The 15,844-nt window shown below is 37.1% G+C and overlaps 1 protein-coding gene across 1 annotated transcript in view; it reads right to left on the bottom strand.

Annotated features, from left to right (window-relative positions):
- Positions 1-12,997: 12,997 nt before the first annotated feature.
- LOC107288949 (25-hydroxycholesterol 7-alpha-hydroxylase) overlaps positions 12,998-15,844 on the bottom strand; it is a 31,080-nt gene continuing 28,233 nt past the window's right edge. Inside the window, exon 6 of the mRNA XM_015817627.1 lies at positions 12,998-13,327. Within this exon, the coding sequence (XP_015673113.1) occupies positions 13,040-13,327 (288 nt within the window). The 3' untranslated portion in view covers positions 12,998-13,039. The remainder of the gene's footprint in view (positions 13,328-15,844) is intronic.

Raw genomic sequence — 15,844 nt, 5'->3', positions numbered from 1 at the left:
TTTTTGCAGCAGCAGGAAGCAAAAGTTCAAGGACTACTGGCTTTCCCTCAGCTCAGCGAGCGTTTCTCGCTCCCGTGTCTTTCTTTTCCACTCTCCTTTCCGCTAAGTACTCGGTGGATTTGTCTGCTAGTTGTTTTTGCGACAACTGTCAGCTGAGATAAGAAATATACCACCAACCTCTAGTTCGGTCGAAAGTTTCAGATTTGCTGGGGGAAGGGAGACAGGCTTGTTCCTTTTCAACGTTCCCTTTCTCTTCTTGAAAATTAGTAGGGGAGGGTTAAACCTGCCCGGACGGGGGGTGGGGTGGGGTGGAGAGAGGGACAGGGAAGAAGAAAGTTTCTGATCTCTTTCCCCAAAGCCTGCTTCAAGGCTTTCCTTTCACCTCTCCTGTAATTACTGGCGCTTTAACTCCCTGTATAAAATGTGAGACAATGGTAGCGACTTGGGTGTTTTAAACCCACCGCTCCCATCACCACGCCTAACCACCAAGGACCCACCCGCAGTTCCTGAGCCTGGCTCCAGACGTGCGAGGAGCAGCTGATCTTGTTTCCTCCCTCTTCGCCCGCCGACATGCGTGCCATCCCTTCCCCCTCCTCTTCCTTATTTGACGGATCACTTCATCAGAAATGAAGATTCCCCTTCAAGAGACTCGGTTTCACTCAAGCCACCCCGCCAGACTAGGGACGCCCATCCCATCCCGACATACCCCCCCCCTTCCCTTTTCACCTTGGCTGCCAAGGCGAGCTCCCCCCCTTCCCTCTCTGCTCCCCTCTCCCTCCCTCGCCCCCGTTCTAATCCCGCGATTGTCCCAGCGTGAGTGACATTGACTTTCCTAATATAATGACTTATGAAAGATATAATCATGTGTTAAATTGAATCCTCCGTTTAACTGTTAATGGTGTGCTCTGGGCACATTTACGTATTAGATGCTATGGTAACTAATTACCAGTAGAAAAAAAAGATAATACACTTTGCAGACTTTGACAAATAATTATGAGTGTTCACATCCCTGCTAGCAGTCAGTTGCGGCGGATCTGCTGGAATGAGTAAGTGAATAAATGAAAGGATGGGGTAAGTGAACTTGTGTGCACGGAAGGGATGAGATAATGACTAGCGGTCAAGTGATTTTTCTTATTAAAAATCGTTAATGAAAAAGTGATTTAGGATGGGGGCGGAGGAGAAAGAGAAGAGAATGTGTGGAAACTGCCTCTAAATGTAATTAAAAAGAGAGCAGTAAAGGCCAAAACATATTTATTTTAATTTTAAACATTGTTGAAAGGAATTAAGCAGGTGCTAAAAAGTTTGCAGAATAGGCAGAGTCGGTTCTACCCTCTCCATGGGAAAAACGAGATGCGTGGAGGGATGTTCGCGCTTCTTAAAGGAGTTCTTTTAACAACTGGGCCGTTTCTGTAGCCATAACTTTACTTTAAATGACCTTCTAACCAAACAGCCGAGACTCGGTGACTCTTCAAGGGTCTTTTTGTAAATAATGAAACGTCTCTGGAGTTAAGATTACTGTATTTTTGAACATTAAGGAAGAAAGAACGGTTGGGAGGCTATGCGGTGATTTTATGTTATTTTTTAAAAAAATTAATATAATCACTTCCCACATTTCCGAGTGGGCCAAATCCTCCTGACTTTGTGGGGAAGAGGAACCCGCCGGTTCTGCGCGCGCTCTTTTGGACGCGGTTAGCGACGGCCGCTCTCTCCCTCCCCTCGCCCTCCGTCTCCCGCGTCGCCGGCGCTTGCTCATTGGCCAGAGACTCGAAGATTCCCTTCGGTCCCGCCTTCTTTCCTTTCCTCCTCCAATCAGGACGCCGCAAAACGTCTCTTTCCCGCCCCCTTGGAACGCAAGTGGAGCCACCCTTTCGCTCCCGCCAGCTCAGTCCGGCGCTCGGGAGAGTCTTATTGTTCCCATGCGCCGTGGCCCCGCCCCTTCTCCGGGGTGACCGCAGGGCTGTAGGCAAAGGAGCGCAGTTGCTCGCTTTCGTCAAACTTCTTTCTCGCAAGCTTCGCTTCGGTTCTGTTTTCCAAAGCCAAGTGCCGTCCGAGGCCGGGCGGTTTCTTTTTCTCTTCGAAGCTACGGCCAAGGCGTCCCCTTTCCTTCGGGATGAGTGTAGGGAAGTTTTCCCCCCCCCCCACTTGATCCCTATAGGTTTACCGCAGAGAAATGCCTCTCCCCGCGGGCGCCTACATGCGGGAGGGGCGGAGTGCGGCTGATTTCAAGAGAAGGAGCTTCTACTACTAGCAGTGTTTCTCAACCTTGGCAACTTGAAGAGGTATGGACTTCAACTCCCAGAATTCCCCAGCCAGCTGCGCTGGCTGGGGAATTCTGGGAATTGAAGTCCATACCTCTTCAAGTTGCCAAGGTTGAGAAACACGGAACCGAGGCGGCCTCTTTGGCCTTCCAAGGCAGCCTTCCTCGCCCGCTTCGAAAGGGGTCGGCGGCAGCCTCTGTTCCGTAGGCTCTGACTGAAAACTTCCTTCTTCCAAGGCTTCTCGCATCTTTTCACCCGCGCTTCCGATCCTCGAGTCAAAAACCGCGTCCCACGGCCTCGAATCCTAAGGATGAATTAGTTCCCGGGTTTGGGGCCAAAATGGGTCGCGTTGGATTTAACTGTTAGTGCCCGTTTCCTGAAGAAACGGAGCTGTGGCAGATTGGTAGCGTTTACTACTGTATTTGAAAGCATTTCCTGGGAAGGGGCGGGTCGGTGGGTGAAAAGCCCCCCTGCCTTGTAGTCTGCTGGTAAGAGAAGGCGTTCCCTATTGGGCTGAGCGCTCATTTAGGAACGCCTTGACTCGAAAGGGGCTAAAATCTCCCATAAGAGAGATTTGACAATTGCCCTTGCCTGTTCAGCAGGAACACAAGAGATGAGCAGAAAAAGGTAGCCTTTAAAGTTGTGGTATGTGCGGAGCATTTTTATTCCTGCATTTTAAAATTCTCTCTCTCTCTTATATATATATATATTTTCTCCAACTACCATTTCAAATTAATCACGCTTCGAAGTGTGTGTGTGTGTATGTGTGTGTATGTATGTATACATTATATATATATATATATATATATATATATATATATATATATATATATATATATATATATATATATATATAACATATACATATACATATACATATACATATACATATACATATACATACATACATACATACATACATACATACATACACACACACACTTCGAAGCGTGATTAATTTGAAATGGTAGTTGGAGAAAATAGTGTAGCTAAAAGGTAAGAGTGCTTTATGTAACCAATGAACAAGTTTTTTTTTTAAAAAAAAAAATGCTTTTTTACATTCACCTCTGTGTTCATTCACTTGGGAATCATATTCCTTGAGGCTAACTTAACTTTTGAAAAACAAAACAAAACAACCATATTGACAATGCCTGAGGATCTTTAAAATTTGTGTTCCAAGAAGTTTGCTTTCAGCTAACATTTCCTATTTTTACTGCCTTTCATTCACCCACTTTTCATTGATATAAGTGTTTATACATGAGAGCATTTTGGCAGACAGCATCAGTTTTTTTTCTACATTACTGTATGAAAATGTCCTGCATCTAAAAATGACTGATCTATGGCCTTATCACTACAGTCTAACTTGGCATGAAGATCATGGGATTACTTAAAAGACAAATCTTAAATAATTGGAATATGTGTATGAACTGTACTTTGAGATGTGCTATCACATAATACAATTTATAGCCTTAATTATTATCTAAAAGAACAGAGTAAATTATAAGCAAGTTGTCTTTCATCTGAATTAGTTCATCTATATGAGACCTGAAATCCTAAGAAACATTTTTTGTAGGATATTATAAAAAACAGCCAGCCGAATTATAGTTCTACTTATATAAATCACTTTGAGAAATTGGTTTGAACATGGGTAATTTGAATAAGTGTTAGAGTAGTCACAAGGCAAGAAATAACAGAAATATTGACTTCCTGCCTCCTCCAGATTAATATATTCAAACAGTTGAAAAGGGCAAGTGGTGAACACCATCTTCAGTGATACACTAATTTATTTACTAATCCATAACAGATAACCTGAATTTTTACAAAGCATTTTATCAAGGCAAATATATCATTTGTAAAACAAATACACAAACTTGCCCATGGAATTTATTTATTCCAGCAATAGTTCTTTAATATACATGGATTTCAAATTAGAATTTAAGTATATTATTCTTATTATAAAAAATTATACAGGTACAAATAGATCAAGATTAGAACATTGCATTAATATCTAAACATAATAGATTTCATTACTCTTAGTAATAAAGTAATATAATTTAAAAAAATATGAGTACCTAATTATGACATTTACAGTGTTTTAACTTTATCTTTTCACAAATTAATGAGTACCTTACCAGAAGTTTACAAAGAGAAAGATAAAAGCTTTGTCTGTACCCTATGATACATTTGATAAATAATCGGTGAAACCTCATGATTATAGGGAAAATCTTTAACCAGAATGTTTCCTATTTCCTATATGAATATAGTACACCACATTTTTGCAGACACTGAGATATTGAAATATGTAGGCATATGATTATCTTTAAATGAAAGTTAAGTTAAACGATCTTTACCTCCATGTCATATGTAATTATTCAGATATGTATTGTTTCAGGAAAATATTAGTTTTTCCTGTTATTAGCTGTTACTAATATATGGTGTAAGCGCAAACAAAACAGTTATTAAAAATTCAACAGCAGTTGACATTTTAATGCAATATTTATGTTGGTTTTCAGGATATTGGTCAATATTCCAATTGCTATAAAGTTATGCAGTAGTTTTTTTCTTTGACATCATCTAGCACACATCAGTTATAATAATATGGCCACGACTTCAAAATGCTACGAAGGACAGTTTTTTAAATAAGTTTTGTATCTTTTCTTCATGGACCTTTTAGGTGATATGTTTAGTATCCCTCTTCCAAAAGTATTCCTGCAAAAATAATGATGTAATAAGGCTGAGAGACAATGACTGGTCCAAAGACCCCAGGCCTAGAAGAAGTTGTTAAGCAGCTGACCATGACTAGATTTATAATTCCTAATGGGCCACTTCTCTTTTAGTCATTGACTTTGTAATCCAAGGACTCCAGAGTGAATTAGCTTGGGGACATCATTATCATATGTTAGTTGGAATTGTCAGTTATTGTTGCTTAGTTGGAACCTTAAGTTGTTGGTTAATCTTGCAGTTTCTTACATTACTAACAGTATATTAAGAAAATCTTAGATAAGAAGCACAATAGTTGTCCAATATGTGACCACTGGAAAGATCATACAAGAGGCAAACTAGGAGATCTATCTGGTTTTTTTTTTAATCCCATGTGCAGTGCTCTTCCCTAGCAACAAATAGTTTTTTGAATACATTTTTACAAGCAAATATCTCCAAGGTGGTTTAGAATGATCAGTTAGCATCATTTATGGGTACCTGACATAAATCCACATGCAAATGTAAAAGCCGTAACATTGGAGCAGCAGAATAAAGCAAATGGGATAAAATGTGTCAAAAAGTACATAAAGACAAAATGTTAAAAGTTTTTTTAAAAAACCCCAGCAACAAGTTGAACATTTCTTCCATTGTTTCACTTGAATTTGAGGTGATAAGAAGAATAGAATAAGAAGTTATATATGGATGACATAGCCCCAAAGTTGTGCACTTCTTTCAAAAATTGAACATTTAGAAAATAGAAATTAAAAAATAGAACCATTTTTTCTTTGCATCCATTCAACAATGTCTGATTCTTGGAGATTATATGGACAAGCTCTTGCAGTTTTCTAAGGTTTTTCAAAAGTAGTTTGCAATTGCCTCTTTCCTAGAACTGAAAAAAAGTAACTGGCCCAAGGTTACACATCTGGCTTTGTACTAAAGGTGGAACAGAACTCATGGTCTCAGTTTCTAGTCTGATGCCATAACCACTATACCAAACTGTCTTGGTCTCTCTCTCTCTCTCCCTCCCTCCCTCTCTTATGTATGTATGTGTAAAGTACATATTAAAAAAACAATAGTCCTCCAGAATCATATTCTTGTAAGAAATGTACCATTGTATCCAATTCTTATTTTAGCCTATGCAAAATAACATGGCTGATAGGATTAAAAAATAATCAGTTAACAGGTCACCATCTTCCTTCCTTCACTTCATAACTAACCATTGTGACTAGAACAGTGATACACTTATCAATTAAAGATAATAGCTAGAATGGAATTTTAGCGGGAGGATCAAACTGGAGTTTTCATTGTGTTCACCAAGCAGGTTTTTTTCACCATTCATTTTGTTTTAGAATTTCTGATATCTTTCTGAAATTGTGTAGACTATTATTATACAAATTAGACAGCTAATTAATTAATTAATTGGGATTAAGAAAGGACATTAGTGTCTCAAAAAACCCTTTTTTATTTGTAAATATATTTTAGGAAAAATAATTGTACTATTTTGTCATGATACAATAAAAAAAATCAAACACCTCTTTAAAAACTATAAGTCAAGCATCTATCACATAACAGGTAAAAGATCCTTTATTAATGCAAAAATAGTAAATTAAAACATAATTGCATTATTTCATTATTACAAGTATATGATCCACTTGTATCAATCCATAAAGAATATTCCACTGCCCCTGTTTTGGGTAAAAGAAGGTAAAATGACAGAGCACAATCTAGCTAATATAAAGCCTAATAGGCCAGCTGTACATCAATTAAAAATTAATGTAATTCATTCTGCTATTAAAACCTAACGTATATGAATCTGTTTCTTTAATTTTAAAAGGTTGCTTAACTTTCTGGAAACAATCCTGGAAACTTTTTTTTTAAAAAAATAGGTCCTATTGAAATTGGACCTTTCCTTTCCAAATTTATTACCTTTCCATTGCCAAAAGAAATAGAACCTATTGAAAATGAATTGAATTTTTTCCTTAGCAGATGGCTACTTCTTTTAATATTACCAATAAGTTTGGAACCACTAGTTAATCCTATTTCATGAAGGACAGCAGTTTCCAAGATTGGAACAAATATATTGTACTGTACAGTATATAAAGTTTTCTTAATTCTTGTGTTTTGGACTATTCAGATTTTATGATTCTTCAAGAGGTGTTCATTTGATTTCATTTTTGTGGAATGCTTACCAGTACCTTTAAGAAAATATGAAAATCTTCTCCCATTACTAAACTGAAGTACTTTCTCTCCATGCGTGAGGTGGCATAAAACAATGCTGGCATAACATTTGCTCTCATCACTGCCATTTCCTGCCCTTCCAAGACATTGCCAAACAATTTTGTAATGGTTTCTGAGTGTACATTGGTCAGAGGCAAACTTACCTCAATACATCATAATTTGAATGAGAAAGCATACATAAATCAGGGCACTGCAGCAAAAGGAGCAGGATTTCAGGTCGGCCTGTTTTCTCTAAACTGGTTTGTCTACCCTCTCTCCTACATTTCTAGGTATCCCCCTGGTTTTAAAAATATGAAATAAAAAAATGTATGGAGGATGCCAGAGAGAAGGCAAGCAGGTCCTATGATTGTGCAACCCACAGAGCAGAGTTTTTAAGCTTTGGTGGAGCCCTAGAATTGTGTGAGTACTTGCTAAGTCCCATTATAGATTAAGGGCAAAAAAGGTCCCTTGAAAGAAGCCATTTTTCTGTTTCTGGAGCTTTCCTCTTGATCAGCTTCCTTCTTGACCAGATTTTTTTTTTAACTAATAGGTTGTGTCTTTTAAATATTTGAATCCTGCTATAAACCTGGGTGAATGAAACTAACTGGTTGCTGAGCTACTAGGTTTCTTATTTCCACGTATGAATAGAAAACGAAACTAGTGTTTGAAAATAATAAAGAAATTGCAAATAAGCAGACAAGCAAATTAACGCCTAGTTCAATCTCACTCATTATTCTCTGGATACTACAATTAGAAAAAGCAGGATTGCAGCAAACTAAAATAAAGTTCCATTTCAGAATACTGTTAGAACATATTAAGGGGGAAAAGCATGTCCTCTTTTCTTCTGCTTATGAAATAGTTGGGGTCTGCTCTCCTTGTTTCTTCTTAGGAAGCCTGGAGAGAAGTTGATATCCAGAAAAGAAGGATGTTGATGGGCATGAAAGAAGTGGAGGAAGTCAAGTGCTAATGGTGAGAACAATCAGCCAAGGCAGAAATTGGCTAACAACCAGCGGGAAGAGAAGTTGGCTAACAATCAATGGGATGAGAGTGCACCAACACTTCTCAACATACCCAAAGCACACCTCTGATCTACAATAGTTCAACTAGCCACACTTCCCTGATTCTCATTTTTTATTTTATTCAAAACATTAAAATAAAAACTCTAAAAAAAGAAAAAAATACAAAAACAAAACAAAGATAAACAAGACTACACTGAAAAAAGTGCATAAAAAGAAAAAACAAAACACATATACATAAATTGTCTCTCCTAGTTGAGTACTGATATATTTCAAAAATAATAACTCCTCCACCTTTGCAAAGGAGGCACACAATTTATAAATTTCTACAATCACTGTTTACCCAACACACTTAGTTTGACATCTTTCTACTATATTAAAACATAGTTAACAGGTAAAGCCAACAGCTAAATTAAACTTCAAAACCTTCTGTTAATAATCCATTTATTGTATTTCACTTGCAGAAAGTCAACAATGGCTTCACCACAATCATTGTCTCTGATCTGTCCAGGGTCAAATATCCTCTACTGATTCTTAATAATAAGGCTTTTTTTTTGAGATATTAATTGGGATGCATTGTAACAGTTGGATTTTATTCCCCAAAGTCAGAAGTCTCTGTTGTGTGTATCTCCATAACATTTGTTGTACAAAACAGTCGCCTGTAAATTGTAACATCTCTTTTCCGATTGGGTATAATAAATCTGTTCCCCAATTATCCTCAAAAAGTCAAGTTCATCACTGATCAATTCTATCAATTTTGAGTCTTTAGAATCCTTACTTTTCTTGGAGCCCTCTAACTAACTTGCATTTTCCAAGTCCACCTCATCTTTCAGGTATGCCAGCAGCAAATTACATTCTAATCCATCTAATTGTAAATGTTGTTTTAGCACTGTTATTTGCATCTGGTTAACAACTTCTAAAAACATTGTTACTTTATCAAGCTTTTTATCTAAATTTTCAAGTTGAACTTGTAAGTTGAAAAGTATTCTTTCTGCCCAGCTTATCCAATAAACTTTGTCTTGATAAATTGCATGCATTTTGACTATTTTGATATAGTCCAAAATACTTAGTAGTTTAACTTTTACAGCTGAAACTTTTACAGCTAGTCATAAACAGCTCCTTTCAAAGATAGGAAAAGTATCGTAACAGATTAGTCCAGAGATGGCAAACCTTTTAGAGACCGAGTGCCCAAACTGCAACCCAAAACTCACTTATGCATCGTCGGGTGCCAGGTGGGCGTGGCCCATTGGGTATGTGTGCCCAATTGGGTGGGCGTGGCTACGGTGGTAATGGCAAACTGGGTGGGACTAAAAAGTTCAATCAATCAATTCCAACTTTGCAAGATCTTTTTTTCCCACAAGAAGTTGAAATTGACTGATTGATTGAACCTTTTTTTTTTTGCACATGGCGGCGAAGGCCTAAAGCGAAAAGGTTTTATAAAACCCAGCTGAAGGCCTAGGACTGGGGCGACGGCACGCGTGCCCATTGAGAGGGCTCTGAGTGCCGCCTCTGGCACCCGTGCCATAGGTTCGCCACCACTGGATTAGTCTCAAAAACCATCGTGAAGAGCTTTCAGCAAGAGAGATTTCTGACAGAAATTTAAAAAAAATAAGACCAGAATTTTTTTAAAAAAATACAAAATTCCTGTAGTGAAAGTTTGATACTAATGTAAATCGAATCATTTTTTTCCTCATTATCCAAAACTTGCTGAGTCTTCCATGTGGAAAAGAAGTGATTTACAACAGCTAATAAAACAATAAAAAGAACATAAATAAAACCTTTAAGATTCAGTAAATTAGATCAACATTCAATCAATCAACATTTGAAAGTAAACATCAAAAGGTAAAAATGTTCTGTTAAAACCCAGGCGTTCTTATAACAGCAGATAGCTGGAAAGGAAAAGATGGAGACTTTACCCTCTGACTCCTCCCACTGAGAATTACTACCTTCTAGTTCCTCTTCTAGGGAAGGTTCATAGTCATCCAATGGCCATCTTGACTCATTCCTAGTAGCTCCAGTTCAAAGTGTGCTGTCAAAGAACCAGCTTTGGCAAAAAAACCAACTGTCCATCAGCAGGAAAAAAAAGCCCCTGCTGAGTCAGGACACCCTCTTGGGGAGATACCAGCTGGCCACAGTTCCAAGATAATGTGTAATAAAGCATTATAAATTTTATACACATTGAAGCTATGATGGAAGAGTGTCAACTTAGAAAGGAAAATACTTCTTTTATTCCAGTGTACCTAAGTCTCACTTGGCTCCTGGGCATAGAGTAACGGCAATTTCACAATGGTACTGTCAGGATATGGTTGTATTGTGGTTAAGGGTGAGCGGGACCAGGGTTTAAAATTAAGAAGAAGATCCCTTAATCATTTTCATTAATAATATTTTGTATTGTTTTATCCTGTCAATTCTAGAAGAATGATGTTGCTTGGTCATGAGTAGCTTTGCTGGAGAAAACCCAAACCAGAGACTTATTTTACAAAAGTGGGGAGATAGGCTGCAAGAATTTCCACCAACTTAGTAGTTCCAGTTGAAAACAACAACAACAACTGCTCCTCCCAAACATGACTTTGTTATAAACATTGAAGAAAAATCTGTTTGAAGATTCAACTCTAGTTTATAATGCAGGGTTTGGACATAGTCCCTCAGTTGCCTTTTCCCCCTACATCCAGTGAAAGTTTGAGCATCAAGTAGCAGCCAACTGTACTCTTTCATAGGTCTCAATTGTACATTTACAAGTGTTGTCTGCTCTTGGTCCCCAGAGAGACACATCAGCTATAGAGCAGTGATTATTCTGGAGTATATATTGCTGCCCTATTTAACAAAGCGCCATTACATTTTTACCATTCAACATACGATATTTACAATTTCAAAATGTAAAATCACAACTTGAATCAAAATTCATGCCATGTTTTAAACAAATAAACTACTTTTCATTCTCTCCACAGTTGCTATCAAAATATTGCCAAAGGAGGAATCCTCACAACTGTAGATGTTTCACAGTTGACATTTCTGCAAGCATGTCTGTACAACATTGTAATAATATTCCTTTTGCTTATCATTCTGCAAAAAAACCCACTAGATTTTGAGCTTCAACTGACTATGCAGTGCATTTGCCCACCAAGTTTGCACTATCACTACCTGGAATAAATATGAAAGATTAATTAAAAATAAGCTTATTTCCTCCCATGTATGAGTGCCAATAGCACAGACAGGTAGCGTCTCTAATTAATCAATGCTTCATAAATTATGTTACACTGCAGATAATCTACTAGAGCTGTATAATGTTTTGGACAAAACATTTCTTGGAGGTTGCTTTGTAAGGCCACATATCCCTGTTTCTATGAAAGAAAATCTGTGCATCTCTAGGGACAGTTTGGTGTAGTGGTTAAGGCATCAGGCTAGAAATCGGGAGACTGAGAGCTATAACCCAGTCACTGCCTCTCAACCCTCAGAGGAAAGCAATGGCAAACCACTTCTGAAAAACTTTGCCAAGTAAACTGCAGAGACTTGTCCAGGGAAATGCTGAGAATTTGTCAGGATTGAACAGAGGGGAAAAAAATAGCACAATATGTACAGAACAAATTCTGATTATGGAACTGATGGTCAAAGTGTTGAAGCATCATAAAGTGCCTCAGTGAGAATTGTGTTCTTTCTTTTCCTGATGAGCAGAATCTTTTCATCTTTGCAGAATTAAGTGCCTTGCTAAGATGATGACAAATTCCTTTGCCTGTTTTGCTCATATTTTTCAATCCACCTTAATTTATTGCAGTATCCATATAAGGAGAGTCTTTTGAGCATTTCCTATCTTCTTCATACCAAGATAGTTATAGAGAATATATAAAGAGGATGGCAAGGGGTTTGTCAGAGTTCATCTATATTTTTAGCAAGTTTCCTAGCTTTTGCCAAATGCTGTAACATAGTGAAAGAATTAGACTCCCCAGTAGAAGGAAACTGTTGGCTACAAAACAGAAGTACCTTGGCCTGTAAAAACATTTAGCTTTTTTGACATTTTGTTTCTATGTGAATGATAAATCCTTGTTATTATAACTCAGGCTGGCAATAGCAGGACACAAATAAGAGCAATACTTATTATTGGGATTTTTCAAGAAACAATAGAAAAAGTGACCCTTATTTATGTTTACTCTGAATTATGTTTCACCAGAATGAGTAGATTTTACCTTCCCAAAAATATGTTTAGGATTTTAGTTCTAGAATCAAGAAGACCAATGGATCCAAGGATGAGTCAGAATTACCTGTGAGACTTTAGCATCATAAAAACATGAATATACATGGAATTTACATAGAATTTACGTCTACCTCTCATTCTTTTTTGCACAGAAAAGCACAGTCTATGATAATATTTGAAACACTTAATAACAATGAAAATACAGTAAACCTGTAAAGGCACCTATAAATACAAATGTTACATTATATTTAATAAAAGACAGAAGAGGGGGTCATGTTTTTCACCAAAGCACCAGAGGGCAGGACAAGAAACAATGGTTGAAAACTGATCAAAGAGAGAAGCAACCTGGAATTAAGGAGAAACTTCCTGATAGTGAGGACAATTAACCAGTGGAACAGTTTGCCTCCAGAAATTGTGGGCGCTCCCTCACTGGAGATTTTTAAGAAGAGGCTAGACAGTCACTTGTCTGAGATAGTATAGGTTCTCCTGCTTGAGCAGGGGCTGGACTAGAAGACCTCCAAGGTCCCTTCCAGCTCTATTCAATTCAATTCAATTCAGTTCAATTCTATTCTATTCTATTCTATTCTATTCTATTCTATTCTATTCTATTCTATTCCTAATTTGAATAAGATAGTTATATAAGCAATAGAGGTTCTGTACTAAGACCGAAGCTTATAACGAAAATTAATGTCAGAATCTGGCAATAAAATACCCAAGCCTATTCTACTCTTGTCCTGTCCAGGTTGTTTGTCTTCCATAATTTCCATATCAAAATAAACCAACACTAAAGTCACGAAGAGTTTAATTTCATTCATTGCAAAGAATCTGCCAGGACATATGCTGCTTCCAGAGCCAAAAGGCATTAGAAAATATTTCAGCTTCTTTCCCTGTTTGAAGAAGGTTGTTTTCTTCTTGCTGTTCTCCACATAGCGGTCAAATTTATATGTCTGGAAGAAAAACGAAAATGAAAATAGTGGTTATAAAGATACTACGTGGCCCTAAGAAGTAGGAAAAACATCTTTTTGTTATTGTTTATAATACTTCTGGAAGGCAAGTAAGGCCACACCTGTGTCTTAAGCCTTAAAATATGGTCTTCTTGTCTCAGACCAGGCCCTACAGCTCTGAAACTTATTTTATGAAAAGGCTTCCTATGCTTTACACTTTCCTTTTGGGTTTCATTTAAAACAGATTGAATGACTATTCATCTGCTTACTGATTTTGAATTCCATATGTCTATATTATGCAGGTGATGACACAGAAGCATGAATATTATATATTAAGACAAAATACAAGAAACATAATAAAAGAAGCACTATATATTTTGGTTTTGGCATTTGGTCCTACTAACTAAAATAAGGGGAGGTAAAATTACTCACTTCCCTCAGGTTAGTATGACTTCTTTTCTTCGCTTTTGTTGTCCTTGTTCAGGGTTGCACGCCACCTCTCTTTTTCTAAATCTGAGCAATATATTTCTTAAGCACCTTATCATTTTCCTCTGCTCCATTTCCTAGTTTCAGTTTCAATTCCCTGCTTGTTAAATTTGATATAACCCACAGAAGCCAGGCCATGCTGACGGTACCGCTCATGGCATGACCTTGGTATTTTGGGGAGAATGTGCAAAATCAAAATAAACATGACAAGTCAAGATATGCTCTGTAGAAATGATAACAATGAGAATCATGCTAACTACTACTACTACAAACCACAACAATAATTCCTTAAATTATTAAGAATTATTCCAGAATCAGAAATTCCTTGCTGGAAAGCCTTTTAAATTGTGAAGGCAAGTCTAAATGCATTAACATGCACTACTGATTCAACCTTGCAATATGTTCATACAGAAAATCTGGGATGATTGGAATCAAAACTAGAAGGGCACACTGTCCTTGTTTATAGTTTTAGTAATTGATAAAGGGCCCATCTGTTTAAAGTATGTTGCAACCAGGAAATAATTAAAGAATACAGACTAGGGACTTCAGAGTGAATGCATTAAAGCACAACTTACAGATGGTCCTTCATACACACTTATGTGCACTCTCACCTCATCCCTAGTGAAAGCCCATCTTTTAAACTCTGTACACTAGCAGATTCAACTGTGATTCAGCCAGGAAGCCATGTTATGCAAATAAGAGAGCCAAGAATTTGGCTTTCATCTTTTCGTGGGCTAAAGGAGGAGGCAATTGGGGAGATTTGTTTTAGACTATGTGAAGCCTGAATCAGGCTTTCCACTGTAGTTTTTGTAGGTTTTCTATCTCAAATTGTCAGATTGGATTCTTTGATATTTGAGCAGGGGCTTACAAAGTATGGATAAGACTACAAGTTATAAAAGCTAAATTCAACTTTTGAACTTGGCTGCACACCAAATATTGAAGGGGCCAAAATCACTTAACTTGTAATTGAAGTTGTTACAATGATATATCCCACGTATTTAATAAATGTTGCCTTCTATTGAAGGTTACGTCCAGGTGAGGAGGTAACACCTACCCATCATTGGGTCTCAGATATAGATATCCTGTTAACCGAGTTTATCTTTTGAGTTCTTTCTTTTAGTACATCAGTCTTCTAAGATTAGGCAGATGACTGAACAGGTCTTCTACTCAAATTGTGATATTTAGATAAATACGTCTCTATTTAGATAAATAGGTCTCTATTTAGACCTATCCAACTTGCTAACTTGACTTTAAAGTACTAGATATAAGCCATATTCTCACCTGTTTCAATGGTATTAAAGACACTTTTAATATTTTTAGCTATATTTTTATCAGATCTTGGTTTTGTGTTGTTACTTTAATAACTATTGCTACATTTGTTGACTCTTATAAGTTGCCTTGAGAAATTCATAATTGAAATGTGGGCTATAAAGCTTATAAATTTTACCCCACCCCACCCCCGTGCACACATTAAAGCTAGGAACAGATATAGTGAGTAAGACCATTTGGTACAAGTAAGAGTATACAAGTTACAGAAAGTTGAATCACATGAACATTTACATGCTTTTTGCCCAACAAACAATACAATTACAAGCAAATATCTAAAATCCTAAAAAGAATACCACAGTTTGCAAAGTAGCACTACTGGAATCCTACACTGGGATAAACTGTTTTGACCTGGGCCAATTTGCCATCTTATTAATTTATCTATTTATATATTTTTTTAAAAAATCCTACCTTTACTGTTTTTATAAATAACTCAAGGTGGTGAACATACCTAATAATACTCTTTCCTGCTCCTATTTTCTACATAAAATCCGATGCGGCGAGTTAGGCTAATAGAGAGTGACTGGCCCAAAATCACCCAGCCATCTTGTATTTTGGCCATGGTTAAGTAGCAAGCAAAAAACCTTACATCAAAAATAGCCAGATCAAAAAAGCTAAATTTCACATAATGTTATATTCAAAGTACATTAAATTAATGAAATGGATGCAATTACTGTACACTCCATGTACTTAATATTTAAAAAAAAA

Source organism: Protobothrops mucrosquamatus, unplaced genomic scaffold, assembly GCF_001527695.2.
Source record: "Protobothrops mucrosquamatus isolate PMUCROS unplaced genomic scaffold, P.Mucros_1.0 scaffold608, whole genome shotgun sequence".
In the NCBI taxonomy this organism is placed as follows: Eukaryota; Metazoa; Chordata; class Lepidosauria; order Squamata; family Viperidae; genus Protobothrops; species Protobothrops mucrosquamatus.
This window is presented reverse-complemented; position numbering and strand designations above follow the sequence as displayed.